The sequence below is a fragment of the Natator depressus genome, chromosome 3 (assembly GCF_965152275.1).
Source record: "Natator depressus isolate rNatDep1 chromosome 3, rNatDep2.hap1, whole genome shotgun sequence".
Classification (NCBI taxonomy): domain Eukaryota; kingdom Metazoa; phylum Chordata; order Testudines; family Cheloniidae; genus Natator; species Natator depressus.
In genome coordinates this window covers 126,066,676-126,089,619 of record NC_134236.1, presented here as the reverse complement: position 1 = coordinate 126,089,619, position 22,944 = coordinate 126,066,676, and the positions used below count along the sequence as shown (strand labels likewise).

Below are 22,944 nucleotides of genomic sequence, written 5' to 3'. Positions count from 1 at the left end.
TGGGGTCTGCCTAGCAAAATTTTCCCACAATTGGGTGGCAGTAACAATAGACAAATGGGTACTGGATATCATCCATTCCGCTATACCATCAAGATTCTCTACCTACCTCCCCCAGAACCCCATTCCATATCCCTTTTCAGGAACCACTCTCATGAGGGGATCCTCCTTCAGGAGGTACCGGTACCATCTGTTCTCTATTGGGGAGCAATATAGCAGGTACCCCCTCAATATTGGGGGAAAGGGTTCTATTCAAAATATTTCCTAGTCCCTAAGAAGAAAGGAGGCTAGAGACTCATTCTTGATTTGCTTTGACTCAACGTTTTTATTCACAAGCTGAAATCTGTATGGTTACATTGTCATCAACAGTACCATCCCTAGAAAAAGGCACATAGTTCACAGCTCTCCATATGAAAAACACATACTTTTATGTGGATATTCACCCTTCTCGCAGACTCAAGTAATAAAAATATGGAGAATTCTAACCTGAGGCATACCATAACATTTATAGGAGCATCCTTGGATTCAATCAGGGTGAAGGCTGGTCTCCTCATGGACAGATTTTGTGAAATGGGCACTCTGAAAGACCTAGTTACACACAGCCCTCAAACATCAGTTGGGATATGCCTTACTCTCCTGGGTCACGTGGCATCATATATTTGTGTGATGCCATTTGCCAGACTTCACTCCCATTGCCTGGAAGCTTGGCTTCAAAGGTGAAGGTCTCTCTTGCATGGTGGCAGGGCACTGGACACATGTGCATGGGAGTTCCCTTTCTGTCCCCACATCCAATAAGATGATAATTAGACTGCTCCCTGACAGGCTCGGAAGCCCACATGGACAATCATACAGCACAAGACATGTAGACACAACTTAAAAGCCCAGAATGAATATAAATCTTCTGGAACTGGGAGCAGTACAAAAATCTTGCGAAGCATTTCTGCCATTCACACAATTCCAGTACATCCTGATAACGTTGGATAACATAACTACTATCTTCTATATAAACAAGCAAGGAGGGGCATGCTCCATCCCCCTCTCTGTAGAAGCAGTCAACTTACGGAACTGGCGTATACAGAACCACAACACCCTTTCAGCAGTCTACCTCCTGGGCATCCAGAACTCACTGGCAGACAGCCTCCGCAGGTATTTTGCCACCAACCATGAGTGGGAGTTACACGATTCAATATTAAATAGCATCTTCGCCCAGTGGAGAACCCCCACTTGGGACAAGGCAAACAGGAAGTGCAACATATACTGCTCCAGGAGAGCTCAAGGTCAGTACTCCAGGGATGATTATCTCCTTCTGGGGGCTGGTTTTAAGGAAGCCGGACTTTTCCCATTGAAATGGCTGTCCGTTATTGCAATGTCATTCCCAACTCTCACCATGCCCATTCTTCTTTTCCAAGACGTTGTCCCTTGGCCATAAACATCCGCTCCGTGCTGATGCTGACATTATGCGATATCAGGGATGGGCAAACTTTTTGGCCCAAGGGCCACATTGGGGTTCCAAAACTTTATGGAGGGCTGGGTAGGGAAGGCTGTGCCTCCCCAACCAGCCTGGCCCCCGCCGCCATCCACCCCCTCCCACTTCCCGCCCCCTGACTGCCCCCCTCAGAACCCCCAACCCATCCAACCCCCCTGCTCCCTGTCCCCTGACTGCCCCACCCCTATCCACACCCCCACCCCCTGACAGGCCCCCTGGCACTCCTATGGCTATCCAACCCCCCCTGTTCCCCAGCCCCTGACCTCCCCTCTCCCCCCGAACCTCTGTCCCATCCAACCGCCCCCTGCTCCCTGTCCCCTAACTGCCCCCTGGGACTCCCCGCTCCTTATCCAACCCCCCTGCTCCCCACCTCCTTACCATGCCCCTCAGAGCAGCAGGACTGGCAGCTGTGCCACTCAGCTGGAACCAGCCATGCCGCCGTGCTGCCCGGCAGGAGCTCACAGCCCCGCCGCCAGAGCGCTGGCGGCACGGCGAGCTGAGGCTGTGGGGGAGGGGAAACCGCAGGGGAGGGGCCAGGGGCGAGCCTCCCCTACCAAAAGCTCAAGGGCTGGGCAGGACGGTCCCGCAGGCCAGATGTGGCCCGCGGGCCGTAGTTTGCCCACCTCTGTGCTATATAATAGCTTGCCTCAGGGACGTTATTTAAGCAAACAGAACATTAAAATTTCGGATAGTAATGTAGCATAAATGATAACACATGCCATATATTAGAGTAATTCACCCATTACAGAAACCATACATTAAGGAGAATCTTCCTGCATGTAAAGAGTGGGAAAAGCATATGTTCGGCTCCATTAAATATTTTGAAAAATCAGCTAATTTATGAAGTTGTTTTATTTCTTAAGAGTTAGCTTAAAATATTCTTTCCAAACGCTAATGAAGTTGAACTCTCAGCTCTTATTGTGGCTTGAAGGTTAATGCAAACATTATATTTGTGTTTAAACATATTAATTATTGAGGGTGTTCTGTTTTAATCAGATCAGCCCTTTGAAGCCAGAAGACAGCAATGCTGATAGAAGAGGGAATATGGTCTAGTGATGAAAACAAAGGGCAAGGAGTCAAATCGAAGCTCTTTTCCAAGTTCTGGCATAAAGCACGCTGTGTGATCTTGGTTAGCTCATAGAGGATCTGACCCAAAGCTCATTGAAATCAACAGGAGTCTTTCAGTTTATGTCAGTGGGCTTTGGATCACACCGAAAAACTTTGTTCCTCAGTTTACTCATCTATCAAACAGATATAATTACCTACTGCATAGGAGTATTGTGAGTCTTAAGTCATTAATGTTTGGAAAACATCTATGAGATATTTGGGTGGAAAGTGGTATGGGGTGCAAAGTACTGTTATTACTGGTTACCAGTGTAGTCTTCCATATGTGCTCCCTCCCTCCCCAACACGAGCACATCTACCCAGGAATGCTTATCTGTACATGCCCTCCCCCAATCCCTAGTAATATCCCTTGTTTCTTATTTCACCTGCAAGTGTCTTACCCGGACTCCCCCACCCATCTGCAGAACCCTCTTGCTATCTCTCTTTGGCAAGTTCTTATCTTCCCTGTCATTTTCCCAGCCAGCTGCTACACCCTCCTTTTCCAGTCATGACAAATGACAAGACATCAACTTGTCGTCTGTTTAGACTGTAAGCAGCTTGCGCCAGCAACTGTCTCTATTTTGTGTCTTGTGTGGCATCAAGCACATTGTTGGTTCTTACCAAATAATAAATACTAATAACAAAGTGACCCTTTCCCTCAGCACCACCTAACAAAGGCCACAAATGCTTGGTTCCTACTGTCATCTGCAAATTCATGGACTCATAGAATTTAAGGTCAGAAAGGACCATCATGACAATATAGTCTGACCTCCTGCACATCGCAGGCCATCGAACCTCACCCACCCACTGCTGTAGTAGATCTTAACCTTGGGCTGAGTTACTGAAGTCTTCAAATCATGGTTTAAAGACTTCAAGTTACAGAGAATCCACCATTTACTCTAGTTTAAACCAGCAAGTGACCCATGTCCCATGCTGCAGAGGAAGGCAAAAAACCCCAGGGTCTCTGCTAATCTGACCCAGGAGAAAATTCCTTCCTGACCCCAAATATGGCGATCTGTTACACCCTGAGCATGTGGGCAAGACCGACCAGGCAGATACCTGGGAAAGAATTCTCTGTGGTAACTCAGAGCAATGTTCCCTCTAATTTTTAACAGGCCTTGTGCACAAAAAATTTCTTCTGTGCCGCTGCCGAAGCGAAAAAAAAAAAGCCACCGCCAAAGCCAGAGTGCGTGTTATGTGTCGCCATGTGCACAGGGTTTAAGATCTGTGTGCGAGCGCACAGGCGCACGGCTTAGAGGGAACAGTGATTCAGAGCTCTCCCCATCTAAACTCCCATCACCAGCCACTTGAAACTGCCTGCACACCTACACACTGCCTCCCCAGAAAACACTCTGGCCCAGCCTTGAAGAGCAGCCAATTCCCAGGTGCACACCTCGCTTGAAATGTTGTGCCATTCTGTAGCTAAAGGATGCATTTTGTTTTGACCCCAGGTCATAATAATTAAAAATGGCAAAGACTTACTAGGACATAGATCTAATCAACAGGAGCAGCTGCTGCATCCTCAAGTATATCACTCCCTGCCAGTGTAGCACATAGTTCCCCTGACAGAGGACATGCTAAAGAAGTGTGTGATCCTGCACTTGGACCTGACTGCTGCTATGGTATGTTATTATATCACTGATCGTTCTCTATCTTTGTTCTCGTAGAAACTATATAGGAAAGAAATCAAGCCACCTTTTAAACCAGCAGTGGGACGGCCAGAAGACACATTTCATTTTGACCCGGAGTTCACATCACGGACCCCTACAGGTTAGCATCAATCATGAGATGGAACAGAAGTGATGGATATTTTCAGTTAATAGCTCCACCCCCATTGAAGTCAGTAGGCCTGATCTTTTGTGGCATCAGTGGGCTTTGTCGGGTCAAGCGAGCAGGAAGCTGTGAGTGCTCAGCATTTCTCAGGAACAAGCCCATAGTTACTTCTCCAACTTGTCACTGGGTACGTCATCCAGAAAGGAAAGGTGCATGATATTACTGAAACGAAAGAAAAATTGCAGTTCTAGTTTGATTTTTTTTATTTTATTTTATTTTTTGCTTAGGTTAAATAAGTTTAACTCTTTTAAATGACGACAATTTCAAAGGATTTGGCCACTGTGCAAGTTAGTATGTAACTGTTACACCGATGTCTGATTAAACTGTGAAATGCCCTAGAACACTCTGACCAGTGGAACTTGATGAATGGTAACCCTGATGGAGAGTCAAATTCTCTGCTGGCAAATCTCTAGTGAAGCCAGTGGATTTATGCCTGCAGAGAATTTGGCCCATAACATCCAAGTTGTTAATGACCAATAAATGCTCCAGATGGGACTGTTGCTCCTATTTTTATTTATAATTTCCACTTCAGACTAGAGATAACATATGCCAGGCAGTATATTTTAGGGCAGCTGTTACCCTTATGGGTCAGTCTTCTGAGTAGACAACAGTGGTACCAGTAACCTCGTAAGCACTAATCCCAGCTGCAACACTTACTCTCTGTGACCTTGGACAAATCATTTAACCACTCTGCCACAGTTTCCCCATCTGCAAAATGAACACAATAATACTTAACTATGTGCCCCACCAGGGTGAAGAGTTACTTTTTATTGTTTGTAAAGCCCTTTGAAGATGGTAAGTGCTATAGATAACGTTAAGTATTATAATAAAATTGCAGCCTCTGGCTTCAAGCTTCAACCCCCAGCTTGTCCCAGAATTATAATGAGAGTTATAAGAAATGAGTGAATCAGTTCTGATAAGAATAAAACCACTAGAGATGGGTCATGGCACTTAGACCCAAAGCTGAACTTTCCCATCATTTTGGTTCGGGCTGATCGTGGTTTTGCCTACGGCCTCTCTCTTAAAACTAATTCAAACCTTCGCCTAAAGCTTGACTCAAAACTTCTTTCATGGTGTGAAAAACGCTTGTAACACTTTATTTTGATCACCCCTTTACACTTCCTAATTTTTTGCTACAGTCAGGCTCTTGAGGGCAGTGCAGGCAGAGGGAGAGCTGCATGCCCTGTAGGGTATAAGACATTTTTACACCACTATTTGTACATTTAATTCAGATCTCTATGGAACCTGGAGGCACATCTGAAATGCTGGAAACTTCACAAGCTAGTCTGTTCTTGTGAGATTCGTGGTCTGGCAGCTAGTTTGAAGAAAGTGAGATCCACCTTTGGACGTCTAAATGCTTTTGGGGTTCACACTCTGCCAGTTTTATTGGCATGAAAACCATTGTCTGCACAAGTGTGCTGATGAACAGAATTACACAGTTTATACTGTATATGTTCACAGGTATTTTCTGATCATTAACTGTCAGATTCAATTTGATATTTTGTGCAAAACAGACTTACATGGGGACTCTTTTTTAAATGATTGGGCCTGAGCCCCATTTACATTAAGACCCTCTTCTACTACCAGGGCACAAGTGATTACACCACAGGAACACCTACCTGCACTACAGGGGTGAAAGTAAGTCTAGTGACTTACCGGTACGGGGCTGGGCTGTGGCCGGCTCTGGCCCCTGGAAGTGGCGGGGCCTCGGGCAGAAGGGGTGGGGCAGGGGGAGGTCAGAGCCAGCCCTGGCCCACCCTGTACCGGCAAGTGCCTCCTTCCCCCTCCCTGGGGTAACAGCAGCAGCCGGGGGCTCTGGCAGCGGTTTAAAGGGCCCCGGGCGGTAGCGGCAGCCGGAGCCCTGGGCCCTTTAAATCGTCCCCAGAGCCCCGCCACCGCTTCCCCAGGGTTCCGGCAGCAGGGCTCCAGGGACGGGGCTCCGGCTGCCACTACTGCCCTGGGCCCTTTAAATCGTTCCCGGAGCCTGCCGGAGCCCTGGGGAAGCGGCAGTGGGGCTCCGGGGACAATTTAAAGGGCCCAGGGCTTGGCCGCCGCTACCGCCCAGGGCCCTTTAAATCGCCGCCCCAGCCCCGCCGCCACTACCCCAGGGCTCCGGCAGCAATTTAAAGGGCCGGGGGCTCCAGCCGCTGCCAGGAGCCTCAGGCCCTTTAAATTGCGCCTGGGGAAGCCGATCCACCCCGGTACGGCGCACCGGCTCTTGCTTTTACCTCTGCTGCACGAGCTTTAATCTAGCTACCGAAGGTAACAAGAATAGTGAAGATGTGGTGGCGCAGGCTTCAGCATGGGCTAGCTGCCCCAGTACAGTCCCACCAGGGAACCCGGGGACATGCTCAGGCTGCTAGCCCATGCTGGAGCCTGTGCGCTGCCACGTCTCCACTATTCTTGTTACCTTCGGTAGCTAGATTAAAGCTCGTGCAGGTACGCCTATGCGCACTACAGTCACACCTTCATTTGCAGAGTAGATGTATCCTTAGTCTAAATAAGAATCAGGTCTAATATTTTTTTAATGGGTGTAAATGTGATCTGTTGCCACTTTAAGACCCCCTTACACTTCCAGAGAAGGGTAAAGGGGCCGCCATATAAATAAAAATCAAGCCCATCTACAGCAGTCCTTGTCCCAGGACCCTATTTGCCCATTGAAATAATTTGTTTTGTTAAGTAAAAGAGAACGAAACAGTGAACAAACCCATTGTTCCCATACATCCTTTGGGTCTGTTGAAACTGTAAACGAATTAAGCTTTTCTGTTGTGGTTTATTATGTTTACTATGAAGCTTCTGTATTGTGGGTCATTATGTCAGCCTTTTACTGTAATGTAATTTTAGCCTTCTAGTCACAATTAATCATCATAATAACTATATCTTAATTTAATGTGATTGATTATGTTCTAGCAGTAAGTGAAATTATATTACAGAAGCCTAGGATTTGTATCAGTTACTGTTCAAATTTTATAGTTTCTTGTCATTGATGTGTATCCATTAGGATCCACGTTATTCCCTGCAGTAAAGTGGTGTCTACTTGCTAAATTCCTGCAGCATAAATATATAGTTTGTCCTAAATGTTTTGTGAACATCAAAAATGCTTGGACAAGTGTGATTCTGGGGTAATGGATTTTTGCTGGATAAGTGATTTGTGCAATATGAGGTTGCTTAGGATTAAAGAGTTTCAGATAAATATTTGTGTACGTGAATTTAAAAAGTATAATAAGCATTAGGTATTGTCTGCTTAAATGCAATAGGATAGGCCAGGAGTAGTCAATAGGCGGATCGTGAGCCAAATCTGGGCCACCAGATGCTTTTGAATGGACCCCAAAATATTTGTATTTAGTTATTATCATCATTATTTTATTATTATTTTCTCTGAGTCCGGACGTTGGCTATACCTTGACCAAGAAATTTGGACCTTGACAAAAAATAATTAGCTACCCCTGGGGTGGGTTTTGAAGAGTGCCACTTTCTAAGAACCTATATAATAAAATTATATTACAGAGTTCTTCAAGTACTCCACTGTGTGAATTCATACGTCAATGATGAAATGAAAAAACGATGTAGTGAAGCTTGGACAGGGCCCACCTCCATTATACTTGTGTCCACCCAATGTTTAGGTGAATTCTTTGGTTTTATGAACACTCTAATCCCCAGATTAATGTGAATGATCTACTGCAGCATACTGTGGTGTCTGATAAAGAACCAGCTGGCTGTGTACCTACTGCAGGTACTAGGATGGGCAGGCCTAGGCCCACTCAAAACTAAAGGCCCGCTCCCTAAGCCACGGTGGAGGAACCACAAGGCCCAGACCACAACTGAGTTTGAGAGAGAAAAAAGGATAATGCAGGGAGGGGAGTCAAGATTATAGGGCCAAAATGAGGGATCCAGAGGGGGACATCAAGCAGAGAATAGCATCCACCACTCCTCCAAGGAATACAAGGAGCCAGTGGACACCGCCCAGAGACATGAAGCAACAAGAGAATGGAAACAGGCTCCACAGTCTTAGAGAAGCCTCTCTACACCCCCACTCGGGTCAAGCTTCTTCCTCCTGCTCTGCTGGATGGCCCTTTGACCAACACCAGGAGGAGGTAGAAAGGAAGGTCTCGTGATTTTGATGGGCCACGGATGGGGTGTGCAAATACAAGGAGGTGTAGGAGAAAGTGCAGCCAGAACCTCTGGAGGAGGCAGAAAAGGGGCTGCAGCCTGACAAACTCTACATAAATGTGTGCCAGGGTCTCCCTCTCACTGCTTGGCTGTGTAGATCTACACTTGAAGGAGTATATTATACAGAAATTGTCTTAATCATAGGAGCACATTGTATGTCTAATGGGGTCAAACAGGAGCTTGTTTTACTGTTTCCTTTCTGCCATGATTCAGACCTGAGAATCACCTGTCCAGTCACTAATGACAAACCCAAACAGACAGTGCTATAAAGATGGCCTATATCTTGGTCATGATAATTCTGTTGCTGAGTTTTACTGAGGCTGCAGAGAGAAATAAAAACAAAGTACAAGCATAACCTGATTTTACATGCTGTCAGTTCTTCCTGAATGAGTTCTCCTGTCTGGAAAATATTTGTTTATCAGTTTTGTCCCCAATAACTTACCAGTTGAATAATTTGCTACATCAGAAGTTGTTTTGTGTGGTCTAGGATAGAACAGACAACTAGGAGTCAGGATTGCTAGGTTCTGTTGTGAGCCAGATATCCTGTGTGACTTTGTCACTTCATCTCTGTGTCTGTTTCTCTGTCTGTAAAACAAGGATTACAAAGCTTACCTCCCAAGGAGTATTGTGAAATTGAGTTAATTGATGTCTGTAAAGTACTTTGAGATCTTCTTATGAAAGATGCTATGGACGTGCAAAATGATTTTTTTTAATAGTTTGAGAGATCAATGTGCATTTGAGAGACTCAATGTGGGGAGATTAAAGTCACGTTTATAGACATACTAGCTAGTTGTGGTCAACTTTTGATGTTGCAAACAAAATAATTAGTGCAGTTGTTGAAGAAGAAATTGGCTGTGGATTATGCACAGTAGTTAGCTTTTAAGTAGAAAGGCATAGGAGTTGTAGAGTTTGGGGCAGGAGCTGAATTCTCCTGAAGTTCAAGTTCAAGTTCAGATTTGGTTTTGATTTGGGCCTGTCCCTACTCTAAAATGTTCATTTCCTGCTTTTTTATTGACCAGGCTTGTAAAACTGATGTGATGCATACGCCAGTGCAGCATCTGATTTTGCATGAGGCCTGGTGATTCAGTGTGAGCATTTGGAAAGAGAGAACTCTCCGATATGCTGAGAGATGAACAGCCAGCTCAGATAATTTTAACAAACAAACATGATCTTTCTCACACTCTGGAGATGGGTCTGACTCAGTGTGTTTATTTCTCATTGATGTCAAAGCTAAGAATGATCCCTGATGAAGTACCTAGCAGCTGCAAGCTGGGCTGCACTAACCTCTACAGCATTGGGCAGATCACATTTCCTCTTAGCATGTTGGTTATATGCTGGCCTCCAAAGAACTGTTCAGAGCATCTCTTTCTCTGTTCATTATTCTTACTGCATTTCTAGGGAAAATGTTCAGATTGGGAAATGTTTACCTTGCTGGGTAATTCCAGGGCATTAAGGGCCATGAACAACTGGGCATGCCATGCCCATTTACATCAATTAACACTGCTATTGATGTCAACAGAGGTTGCACTCAAGAATCAAGAGTTCTATACCTGGCCCTAAGAGGATGTATGCTCTTTGCTCAGGTGAAACTGGATGTCCTACAAGTTTTCTACCAGGAGATATTTTAGTAAGGGAGGTTTAGCTGCTTAAGCTTTTCGTAGAAAAATACTTGCTTTGTAACTGGAGGAAGTATCGGAAAAACAATGAAAGGGGGAAAAATAAGTAGGCTAAAATAGCATGGGTTTTCGAATACTCATCTAGTTAAAATCCAGGGACAGTACCAGTAGCTATTACTGAGCCTTGTTATTTGCTTTGTTTAAAAATGTTCATAAGTGTTCATTTTAAAAATGATAACACAATGTGACTCTTTTTTTCTTTATTATGACAGATTAATTATTGGGCTGGCTACCAGAGAATGTTGTATGGGTGTGTGACTCAAATGGCAGAAGATTTAAACTTTTTAAGACCCAGATCATTCCCTTCCATGGGTTTTACAATGAGATAGGGTCTTAAGGGAAAGAAATATCCCTGAAGATCCTTTCAGAGTAGTCAGTCCACTTGGTCTATCCAAGGGCAACCCTACATGCTCTCTCTCCTGCCCCGCATGGAATAGGGGACTGCTCCCACCCCTAAACCTGCTAGATTTCGACCAGACCAGGAACCAGCTGTGCAGAGACACCATACATCTGCCATTGCTCCAGACCTGTGGTTTCCCCCCACTCCCCTGACCCAGACAACACATCTCCATTCATGCTACTCTACACTCCTTCTAGCTGTGGCAATTCCCAGGCCTCAGGAGCAGGGTTCCAGGGGCGGAGGGGAATAGTTCAGTAGAACCTCGATTTTATAAACACCAAACTTGTGAATGATCATCTTATATGAACCACTTTTCACTGCCGGGAGTAAAGAACCTCCATAACAATAGTGATGTTGATGAAGAACACATTGACATCCCTTCACATTCCAATGGCTTCAGTGCCTTGGACTGAAGGACAGGAAGAAAGCCAAGCAGTCTGCCACCCTCCAACTTACGCACCATAGCTACTCTAATTTTAGATGTTCAATTTTATAAACTGTTCGATTTTCTGAATTCAGTTCCCAATTAGTTCATAAAGTAGGAGTTCTACTGTCCAGCCATAGGTTGTATTTTTTTCCCCGGGGAATCTTCCCCAAGGCCAAAGGGAGAGCAGTGTCCCAATCTGCCCACTCCTTCTCACAGCCTGCCCAGCCCCTTTCCTCTCTGCATGGACCCCAGACTTGTGGAGTGCCCTCTGTTGTAATGGTGCTGTGGAAACGGCTGTGCAACAAGACTGCTGTGCAGGAGAGGGGAGATCCATGCATGGATGTTCCCCTCTGTGTTCAGATACAGGACAGGAGGCGGTGATCCACGCATATCAGAGTCTTGAGATGATGACGGAGACTATGAGTGTGTGACGGCTGATTTAGTGGGGTTTGCTGTTAGTGGTGACCTTCATTGCTGCAAATGTTGTACCATTATTCACTTTCTGATCTCTAGTTGTCCAACTCATGTAGCCGTACCCTCCTTTCTTCTGCAGATTCCCCTGGTGTTCCTCCCAGTGCCAATGCTCATCATCTTTTTAGAGGATTCAGCTTCATTGCATCCAGCTTGGTGCAGGAGCCTTCACAGCCAGATTTGCACAAAATCACAGTTCATCCAATTGTGCAGGTACTGACACTTTGCATTATATTTCACATTTGATGAGCAGATATATAGCTGCATAGAACATTTTAAACTACATCAGTCAATCAGCTTATCCATCCCATGTATATTTACATACAGCCCACAGTTTATCCATCCCTAGTCTATTTACATACAGCCCACAGTAGGTGCAAAAAGAGAGATATTCCAAAGGCTTTTAGTTTTACGTTCAACTTTCCTATTTACTGGCATAAAGAAAATGTGAATCACGCAATTTAATTACTGAAACAAAGTGCACTTCTAAATACCTGACACTGAGCTGGCTCAAGGGCATACGAATGGCCATACTGGGTCAGACCAGTGGTCTGTCTGGATCAGTATCATGTCTTCCAAAAGTGCCAGATGCTTCAGAGGAAATAAACAGAACAGGGAAATTTATCAAGTGATCCATCCCCTGTCATTGAGTCCCAGCTTCTGACACTCAGGGGTTCACTGATACCCACAGAATCTGGTGCACATCCCTGACCATCTTGGTTAATAGCCATTGATGGACTTATCCTCCATGAACTTATATAATTCTTTTTAACCGTGTTATAGTTTTGGCCTTCACAATATCCTCTGGCAATGAGTTCCACAAGTTAACTGTGCATTCTGTGAAGATGTGCACTTCATCTTTTTTTTTTAAACCTGCTGCCTGTTAATTTCATTGGGTAACCCTTGGTTCCTGTGTCGTGTGATGGGGTAAATAACACTTCCTTATTCATTTTCTCCCCACCATTCATGATTTTATAGACCTCCATCATATCCTCCCCTTAGCTGTCTCTTTTCTATGATGAACAGTCCCAATCTTTTTAATCTCTCTTTGTGTGAAAGTTGTTCCATCCCCCTAATAATTTTTGTTGCCCTTCTCTGTACTTTGTCCAAGTCTAATATATCTTTTTTGAGATGCATCTACCAGAACGGCACACAGTATTCAAGATGTGGGCATACCATGGATTTATATAGTGGCATTATGATATTTTCTGTCCTATTATCTGTCTTATCTATCTATCCTCAACACAACACACAGTCAACCTGTGGAACTCATTGCCAGGGGATGTTGTGAAGGCCAAAACAATAACGGGATTCAAAAAAGAATTAGATAAGTTCATAGCGGATAGGTCCATCAATGGCTGTTAGCCAAGTTGGTCAGGGATGCAATCCCATGCTCTGGGTGTCCTAGCCTCTGACTGCCAGAAGCTGGGAGTGGACAACAGAGGATGGATCACTCAAAGATTGCCTTTTCTTTTCATTCCCTCTGAAGCACCTGGCACTGGCCACTGTCAGAAGACAGGATACTGGGCTAGATGGATCATTGCTCTGACCCAGTATGGCCGTTCTTATGTTCTTATCCTTTTCATAATGGCATAATGGAGAGTAGGACCTGCCCTTGTGTGGGCTACACAGATCTTGGATTCAGGGGCACAGGAGTAAGTGAGAACTGTGTGCAGGGCTGGATTAACCCATCACTGGGCCTGAGGCAAACATACACTTCTGGGTCCCTACCTTGTAACATGAATAAGAACAAACAGCCAATAACTGGAAAGAAGGGGGAAAAAACACTTCAGTGATGTTCCCTTCCATACATGCCACTACAGTAAATTCCCATCCCAGCCTGTTCGCTTACTGCTGTGGGGAAAGGAAGCGGTTTCTTTACCCAATACCCTCCTTTCTCCTTGGCTCTTTTGGGAATGGCAAAGTGAGTATCAGTTGTGTGTGAGGACTGTTTCTGCCCACTTACCCATCTGTGCAAATTTGCACGTAAACTAAAAGAACTTCACACACTTGAGTGAGTAGCACTGCGACCACGTGAGCATTGCAGTCTGGCACACCAGGTCTTTTCTGATGCACTTCCTGGGGAGTGCCCCTGTTTATGGGATCAGCTTTCATCCCGTTAATATTCTGTGTGATACAGTGCAGTATAATTTTTATATAGCTTGTTTTGTACAATAGTAGCACAAAACACTTCACATGTAATTACTGAGGCTGGCCAGAAAACAAGAATTCCTATTTGTGAAAAATTTGGAGGATTCAGCATTAGCCTTCATTTCTTATTGGGCCAAAAATGAGACTTCAAAATTCTCTGTGAAAAACCAGACAGACAGACAACCCCCAGAATAGCTAATATCCCAGTGGTTAGGGCACTCACCTGGCACAAGGGGGACCTAGATTCAAGTCTCTCTGCCCTAACTACCATCCTATTGAGTCAGTCTCAATTTCTCCTGTTGGAGCTGTTCCACTTTATATAAATACTTAAATATTCATTGAGCCAGAGAGAGAGTGTGATTAATTTCTAATGGGAATTGGATCTTCAAATCCCAAATATGGCTAAAAACATCTCAGCCATTGTTTCTAGACATACAATTGTAGTTTACTGAGGAAGGACACCAATAAGGAAGGAGACACATTTATTTAGAAAGTGGCCACAACTTCATTGAACTGAACTTAAATAATTTCTAAGGATAATGGATCCTTGGTAGATGTTTGGAGAAGGTGAGCTCAGCAATCCCTTTATTGTCACTGGCCAGGATTATTCTGTTTTTATGAAGAAAAAAGAAAAGGAGTACTTGTGGCACCTTAGAGACTAACCAGTATATTTGAGCATGAGCTTTCGTGAGCTACAGCTCACTTCATCGGATGCATAGCATATCGTGGAAACTGCAGAAGACATTATATACACACAGAGACCATGAAACAAAACTTCCTCCCACCCCACTGTCCTGCTGCTAACAGCTTATCTAAAGTGATCATCAAGTGATCATCAAGGAAGGCCATTTCCAGCACAAATCAAGGTTTTCTCACTCTTCCCCCCCCACACACACACACACAGACACACATACAAACTCACTCTCCTGCTGGTAATAGCCCATCCCTCTTTGAAACCTCTCTTTATAATGCGCATGATAATCAAGGTGGGTCATTTCCAGCACTAATCCAGGTTTTCTCACCCCCCCCCCACACACACACCCTCCAAAAACCACACACACAAACTCACTCTCCTGCTGGCAATAGCTCATCTTACAATGTGCACAGCAATAATCCAAGTTTAACCAGAACGTCTTGGGGGGGGCCCCCCCCCCAAGACGTTCTGGTTAAACTTGGATTATTGCTGTGCACATTGTCTATTTTTCTTCTGGATAATATATATAAAATAGATATAAAATATAATATAAAATATAAGATATAAGATATAATATAAAAATAGATAATGGGCCCCCCCCCCAAGACGTTCTGGTTAAACTTGGATTATTGCTGTGCACATTGTAAGATGAGCTATTGCCAGCAGGAGAGTGAGTTTGTGTGTGTGGTTTTTGGAGGGGGGGGGGGTGTGTGTGGGGGGGGGGGGTGAGAAAACCTGGATTAGTGCTGGAAATGACCCACCTTGATTATCATGCGCATTATAAAGAGAGGTTTCAAAGAGGGATGGGCTATTACCAGCAGGAGAGTGAGTTTGTATGTGTGTCTGTGTGTGGGGGGGGGGGGAGGGAAGAGTGAGAAAACCTTGATTTGTGCTGGAAATGGCCTTCCTTGATGATCACTTGATGATCACTTTAGATAAGCTGTTAGCAGCAGGACAGTGGGGTGGGAGGAAGTTTTGTTTCATGGTCTCTGTGTGTATATAATGTCTTCTGCAGTTTCCACGATATGCTATGCATCCGATGAAGTGAGCTGTAGCTCACGAAAGCTCATGCTCAAATAAACTGGTTAGTCTCTAAGGTGCCACAAGTACTCCTTTTCTTTTTTCTTTTTACGAATACAGACTAACACGGCTGTTACTCTGAAATCTGTTTTTATGGTTCTATAATGTTTGTCTTTTGATTTCCCTTGTTTTGTCTTTCTCCACAGCAGTTACATGGGAACAATATTCATTTTACAGATGGATATGAGATCAAGGAGGACATAGGTGTTGGCTCCTATTCAGTATGCAAGAGGTGTGTGCATAAAGTAACAGAAGCAGAGTTTGCAGTGAAGGTAAGAAATCATCCTGGCAGATGCAAATATATGGTCAAGGCTGCTCCATTACATTTGGCATCAATCTGGCCACTGACTCATTTGTTTTTCAGAAGGATTAGATGTTGAGCTTTAAGGTTCATCCTTCTGATTTAGCCTCAACAAATGAAATTGCAGAAGGAAAGGACCTTTCATTCTCGTACAGAATATCAAATCAGTCAGATTTAGATTATTGTTAATCGTTTCAGCCACTCTCCCTGCTACCTAGATAATAGATTTGAACAGGATCTAAATTGAAATAGCCCCCAAATGAAGAAAAAAATGTTGTGAAGTATATTCCTTATAAATACAAACCACCTTTGTTTCTCATTCTCTGTGGTGTATTAAACTATGACACTTCCTTAGTATAATTCGAGATGTTTGGGAAAGAAATATGCTGCACTCTCATAGTCACCTATGATTAATCAGATTCCATGCCCCTTCTGTCTCGTTGGCATTCAGACACACTACCAATGCACAAAAGAGACCAACGTAGAGATCCAACAGAGAATCAAAATACTAATTAAATAGAATTCAGTTAGACATGAAAGAAAAAGCAAAGGACTTTAGATTTGGTCGCGTAATCCTGTGAAAACCAAGTCACAAGGCACAGCTGCAGCAAAGAAAGCCAGCAAGGTGCAAGGGTGTATAAAAAGGGAATTATTTTCTAATAGGAAATAACGATCTCTCTGTATAATTCCTTGGTAAGATCACACCTGGAGTATTAAGTTGCAGCATCTGTTGCCTGTATTAATTAAAGGATACGCAGGTATTAGAGATATCAGAAGATGAAACCCACAGGACTAGCTGATGGTCTGGAGGGTTTATCTTTGGAGGAAAAGTTCCAAATATTAAACATGTTTAGCATCCAGAAGAAAAACAGATACTAACAAAAAAGCTCCTGTATCAGAGAAGTAGACAATGACATGTTCTTTCATCAAGAAAAGGGGATAATGCATGATCATGATTTGAAGATGAAATCAATGGGACTATTTCCAGAGAGATCTGAGTCCTCAATGTGACTTAGGGTAGTAGAATCAGGCCCAATGATCCTATTATCTAGTGGAAGCAGGTGCATAAATAAACATAAGGTAAAGGTGGATATTTCCTTGAAATCAAATTGTGGTGTGTAGTTGAGTATGTTTGCTGAACTTGCAGTGTATGAGGAACTCTAGCAAATTACCTGTCTTCTGAATATTTTCCTTTTGTAAGTTTCAAAATGGATTTGAAACTTAGTTTTGTTGTAAATTGTGCTTTCGCAGGTGAGATCGGGAGATGAGAGTTTCATGATAATTGAGTTTGTTGAGGTCATTGTTGAGGTAGCAGTTGATTACACAACCACATGCTGAAAAGGAGCATGGGCCTGTGTGAACTTGTGAGGTTTTCCATTTAAAGTGAATGGAGAAGTTAAAATTTTCCAGTGTCCCCTGTTCTTGTCAACAGATGGTACTGGCTTGTAGTAGGAATAATTTTACTTTAAGGAAATTACATCTGTGCCTGCACAGAAACATGTTTTGAACCAAAAATGTATTTAATATTTTCTTTGTGTTAAATATTTTGATATATTTGGTAGTAAGCATGAAAACAAAGCTCAAAGGGCTAGATACCTTTAGGTACTACTAAGATCCTCAAAACCCCTGCTCAGCTGCCACTTAACTCTGTAGGTGCCTGAAGTCCCTTGGCAACTAAATTTCCATTGTTTAAGTCCCCTAGGGACCTAGTTTCTGCCAGCGAGCATACACACAGCTACCTTAATCTAGGTGCTCGGATGTCGATCAGATGCTTAAATCCCAGTGGGTTCCTCAAATTAAGCGTTTCCCCCACCTATGGGGCCCAAATCTGGGAGGTGTGCCCAGAGCACACCTAGCCCACACAAGAAGGCCAGAGGAGATGATGGCAGTGTCCCCCTTATAATAGACTAGTGTTTAGCGTACTCATCCAAGACAGTGGAAAACCAGGTTCAGTTCCCCCCTCTGCCTGATGTGGAGCAGGGATTTGAACTTGAGTCTACTTCCTCCCAAGAGTGTGCCTTGACCTGCAGGATGTTCTGGGGTAGGCCTCACTCCTGTTGAAGCAGCTCCACTTTGTATAAATAATTAAATGATCTTTGGAGCTGGAGGACTGGAACCTCCAGTGAGTGCCCCAACCACCAGCCTAGAGAGTCATTCTCACTCTTTCTCTGGCCCAGTGTTAGCACTTAAGAGACTATTCCCCCAAGGACAGCGATATCGGCAGCAAAGGAGCTAGGAACATGACTTTGTGGAATCACTGCAGGAAGATATGAATAATGTCACTGAGTGAATAATCTCTGCAAGTTGCCCAGAGGACACAACACACCATGCTGCACAATCCCTGTTGGGACTTATTTACTATTTCTGTGTAGGAAAATAGATTCTCCAAATATTGAGTCAGAGTACTGAGACAGAATAACTCAGAGCTGCAGCCAGAAAATACACTCAATAAAAGGAACCCCTCCCTAATCCAGAAACAGTACATGTTTGTTAAAATGTATGGCATTTCTCCCTTTTTTCCCACTATTGTTCATCTGCCTTCTCTATCCACATCATGCAACTAGCTGGGGCCATATTTATAAAGGTATTTAGGCACCTAAAGATGCAAAGAGGAGCCTAGAGGAATTTTTAAAAGCACCTAAGCAGCTTAGGCACCTAATTCACACTGGCTTTACATAGCAGTTAGGCACCTAACTCACTTAGGTGAGCTGGGTTTGTCTATGTAGAGGGTTTGTTATGCACTAACTTTAGTTTGTGCATATTAAAATGATCTGCGTCTACATGACACAATTCTTAAAGGGTATTAACTGAATTACAGTTAGACATGGGTCTTGTCTGGCAAGCTGGGATGTGACTCTGCTGTGCACTAGCTGTCCATGGGCACCCTGCTGCTGTGCACTAAGAATTCCCTAATGTGCGATCCACTCCCGTTTCAAAGCAGTGTCGCTCAAAGCACACTAACAAACTCTTAGTGCACGTCAGCAAGGTCCACATGGGCATTGACTGTGTGGCAGGTTAGAGTAAGGTAGATTTACACCCCTGCTTGCCACAAACTAAATGTTCATGTAGGCAAGCCCAAAAGCTCACTTATAAAAATGAGAGTTAAGTGCTTTTGAAATTTTTCCCCTGGGTCTTTTTTCTACCTCACTTCCAACTTACAAAGAATTAAACTAAAATGGTTGCTAGAGGTTTATTGTTTGGTGTGCAGTTTTGCAATATAAATACAGCTAATGTCACTCACTTCTCCGAGATCCCTGGGAAGGCACAGGTACAAGGAAGGGAATTGGAAAAATGATAATTTTACAGATCTCTGCTGGTTCAATGCCTTCAAATATTGATGTGTTTGCAAAGGCAGGTATAGCAGATGTCTAGGGATTTTAAACAGCAGAGGTTTTGTCGAGCACGTTTGCAAGGATTATATCGGTGTCATTGTACCAGTGATGTCAAAGAGTAAATGAAAATCAGGTCAATCTATTTAAGTTATCTCAGTATTTAGAGAAAGTAAGTCACTAAAGTAAAAGGAAAACGCTTCAGCGAGTGTGTGTGTGTGTGGGGGGGGGGATATTGTACCAAAGAAAAAACCATTGATATGAAATCCCCAAAACAGATCGAGAGCTTTGTTTCAGAGAAGAAAGGCAACAGCTGCACAACCAGAAGGGAGTAGCAAATCAGACACTGGAAAACATTCTAGAGACTTGATAGAAGTCGGCACTCTTGGAGAAAAGTTTTCTTTGTTTAAATACTGTTGCTGATTTTCAGCTTTGATCCCTATATGCAAATAGCAATGATGATATGGGGCTAGATTCTCAGATTTGTCCATTTTCCACTGGCCAGAGCTAAAGTGAGACTGCAGAAGAGCTGGCTACCTCTCTCTGATTCTAGGGAGTGCTCTAAACTACACGGGTTGGTCCTAGCCCACAGGGGTTGTACTCTAGTAGAGAATGGCCAAAGCAGAGTAGCGCTCCAGCCATGATCCCTTCTGCCCCAACATGCCACCTTCACCAGAGGCTGCAGATGTGGATGTACAGGAGCCCCCTACAGCAACTCCATGCCAGCTGTGGACTCTCCCATGCTGAAGGAATCTCTAGCTAGTAAAATCTGATGGCTTTCTGGCCCCTTCTTACTGCTGGAGCCAATCAGAATGACTGGATCATGGGAGAGAATCTGGCCAAAAAAGCATAAAGTACAGATGGGCACAAATGAACACCCAAGATCTGAACACCCCTACACCTTGAGGAAGTTGGATCTGGAAACTGCATCTGAACGTAATGACTTTATCCTATGTCTATAATGTGCCAAGCCAACACCCTGGCTCCAAACACTCCCCAGTTCTGAGCAGAGTCAAATTTTTGATATAGGGACAAATTTTACAGCATGGGTCCCTCTCTAGGATAAAATGACATTTACTTTTAGCTTGTAACACTGGTAATTAGTAAGCATTCTGTGGATGCATCCACCCCTGTATGTTTTGATATGGGCTGATTTGGGAGAAAGGTGCATTTTACTTAAGCTATACAGATACAATACAAATGGAGAGGCAGTGTCTACAAGCCATCAACAGAGAAAAGTTGATAACCCATCAGAGTGATGGGCTATTATTGCAGGGCCTGTGTACTCAGTCCCCCAAAATACATGTATTTGTGTGCTAATAACACTGAGTGAAGTGGTCTAGCTAAGAGAGTCCAAGTGGTATATATCATAGTTAACCTTAGCTTCTCTTCTCCTTTCCATTAATGTTCATAGTTGTAATTTGCTGGTTTTCAGATGCTTGATCTAAGTAGACATGAAAGCATATTAGTCTGAAGGCTAGAGAGTACTCAATAAAATGTAGCTCATTACACAATATTCTCCTCATAACCTGCAGCTATATCAGGAGTTTATTACTAAGTGCAGAAAGCACTGAATAACTACCAAGATAAATTTAGCCTTTCAACACTGTCTGGCAGGTTGATGCATTTGTTTGGTATTCTTTTTAAGGAAACAGGAATTTGTATGTCTTTATTTATTGAAGCAGAAAAAGGAAAAAAATTCTGCCCAGAGGTCCTCAAGTCTGACTGATTGTTGAGGTGTCTGTATTATTTGGACTGTTTTGCCTGGCTCGCTCACTTGCTCTCTCTGAAAATGGGAGTCATCTGTCTGAAATGAAACAGATTGTAAACTCTTCAGGGGAGAGCCATGTTTATGTGTATCTGTCCACGAGGCACCCACCACACTTGTGGACATGGAATAAATAAATTGTCCGCTAGGAAGTGTAATGAGAATTTCAATGGAAAATCTCAAGTTTGTTGTATCCTTTGGCACCAGTCTTGCCAGTTCCTAGAAGCAAGTGCCCACATATAGCCCCCCTGATTTCAGCAGGGCTCTGGATGGGATCCAGGGTCCATCTGTGTGCTTAGTTTGCAAGAACAGGGCAATTTTAAGAAACTTTTTTTTTATTTAACAGTGAAACAGGTTTCACAGTAAATTGAACAAATGTAGCGTACAGTGTAACTGCATAGTATTAAATGTGATATGTTCCTGGAGCCAAGCAGTAACAAAAATAATGTTCAATGTTAAACCTGATTAGGTAACAAGGGATGGGGACGGGATGGGGATGTATAGGCCAAATCCTGAGGTCCTTATTCAGATTTTACTCAGTCCTTTGTCATGCAAATGCCATTGACTTTACGGGGTGAGGGGTGGAAATGAGGACTGAGTAAGGATCTTGGGATTTGGCTCTGTATTTCCATCCCAGGGGCACTGTAGTATAGGACCCAACACTACTGGGGAGAGTTGGTATCAAGAACAATCTTAGGTGCTGCCAGGGGTTCCCAAGAGCCCCATGTTTAAATTCTGCCACCCAGCTGGAGAGAAGGTTGGAATGATTTCCTTGTCTCCAATGTAATCTCCCTGTCTCTGAGTGTTAACTGCACCCTTCCAGAGATTACTTACAAAAATACTTATGAAGAAGAAATCTTTTGCCTAAAATCTTTAGAATGGACCAGATCACATCAAATGACAGGCATGTGTCCGTATTTCCCCAGGAGAAGAAATTCCCCACTCTCCCCCAGGCTTTTACCCCAGCTCTCCCCAACCCCCTTCATCAGACTATAATGCAATGAAAATGATCAGTGTATGCCAGATATTTCTCAGGAGGAAAGTATGAAGATTTGAACATTTATAGCAGAGAGCAACTTAACATAAGTTTGTTGTCTCCATCCTTCATTACGATTATGAGAAAGCACTTTTGTTTAAACAGGAGAACAGATAAATAAATTTCCCATTCTCTATCTCTCTCTCGCACATACACACACACACTTCTGCAAGTAGATTCTGTTATAGTACTATAGTACATAGGGTTTATCACAGATCATTAACTAACTAATGGGGTATTAGTGCTGCTCTGCATAGCCCCAGTGTGACCATATCTAGAATAATTTATGCAGTTCTAGTCCCCATATTTTAAAGAGGAATACAGACATGCCAAAGAAAATACTAAGAATAAACAATAGATATTATACAAGGAATGCACGGCATGCTATATCAGGAGAGATTGGGGAAGCTAGAATGTGTATAGTCTGGGAAAGACAAGAGTCCAGAGGGACATGATCAAAATCTATAAATATCTTCCAGGTGATAGAAATGATAGATGGCAAATACTTAGTCACTGAGGAGGGCAGGACAAGAGGCAATGGCTTGAAGCTAAGGAAGAGTTTTGGGGAAAAGTTGGATGGTGAGAGCAGTTAGTCGGTAGCATGGACTCCTAAGGGACATGATCAAGACACCATCACCTTCAGACAAGAACAGGTTTGATTTATCATTGACGAGCAAATGATGCAAAAAGTAGCCCAGTAAAATGAAGTCATCGGAGACATGGACTTTTCTGACTCCAGAAAATAGGGGGGGAAATTTGTATTTCCATTGTCATTCTTCTCAGAGACACTGAAAATCCTGTAGGCCTAACAGTTCAGTAAAAGCTATTTATCATCAGTCAAAGGATGCTTAGGCTGGTAGCATGGCAACAGCATCAGTAGAATACATGATACCATTCAATAAACACAGGTTTCAGAACAGATTTGGACAAATTCCTTGAGTTTCTTGCCCCTTGTGGAAGATTATGGATTTGCACAGGGGGCCTACTTTGCAGGAAGCTGCTCATGTGGTATTCTGCAAAA

General features: G+C 43.5%; 1 protein-coding gene across 6 annotated transcripts in view; it reads left to right on the top strand.

The window, feature by feature from the left end:
* RPS6KA2 (ribosomal protein S6 kinase A2) overlaps positions 1-22,944 on the top strand; it is a 484,946-nt gene that overhangs the window by 419,734 nt on the left and 42,268 nt on the right. For all 6 annotated transcript variants that reach the window (XM_074948755.1, XM_074948754.1, XM_074948757.1 and 3 more), the window contains 3 exons: positions 4,255-4,357; positions 11,647-11,777; positions 15,636-15,761. In XM_074948755.1, the coding sequence (XP_074804856.1) occupies positions 4,255-4,357; positions 11,647-11,777; positions 15,636-15,761 (360 nt within the window). The remainder of the gene's footprint in view (positions 1-4,254; positions 4,358-11,646; positions 11,778-15,635; positions 15,762-22,944) is intronic.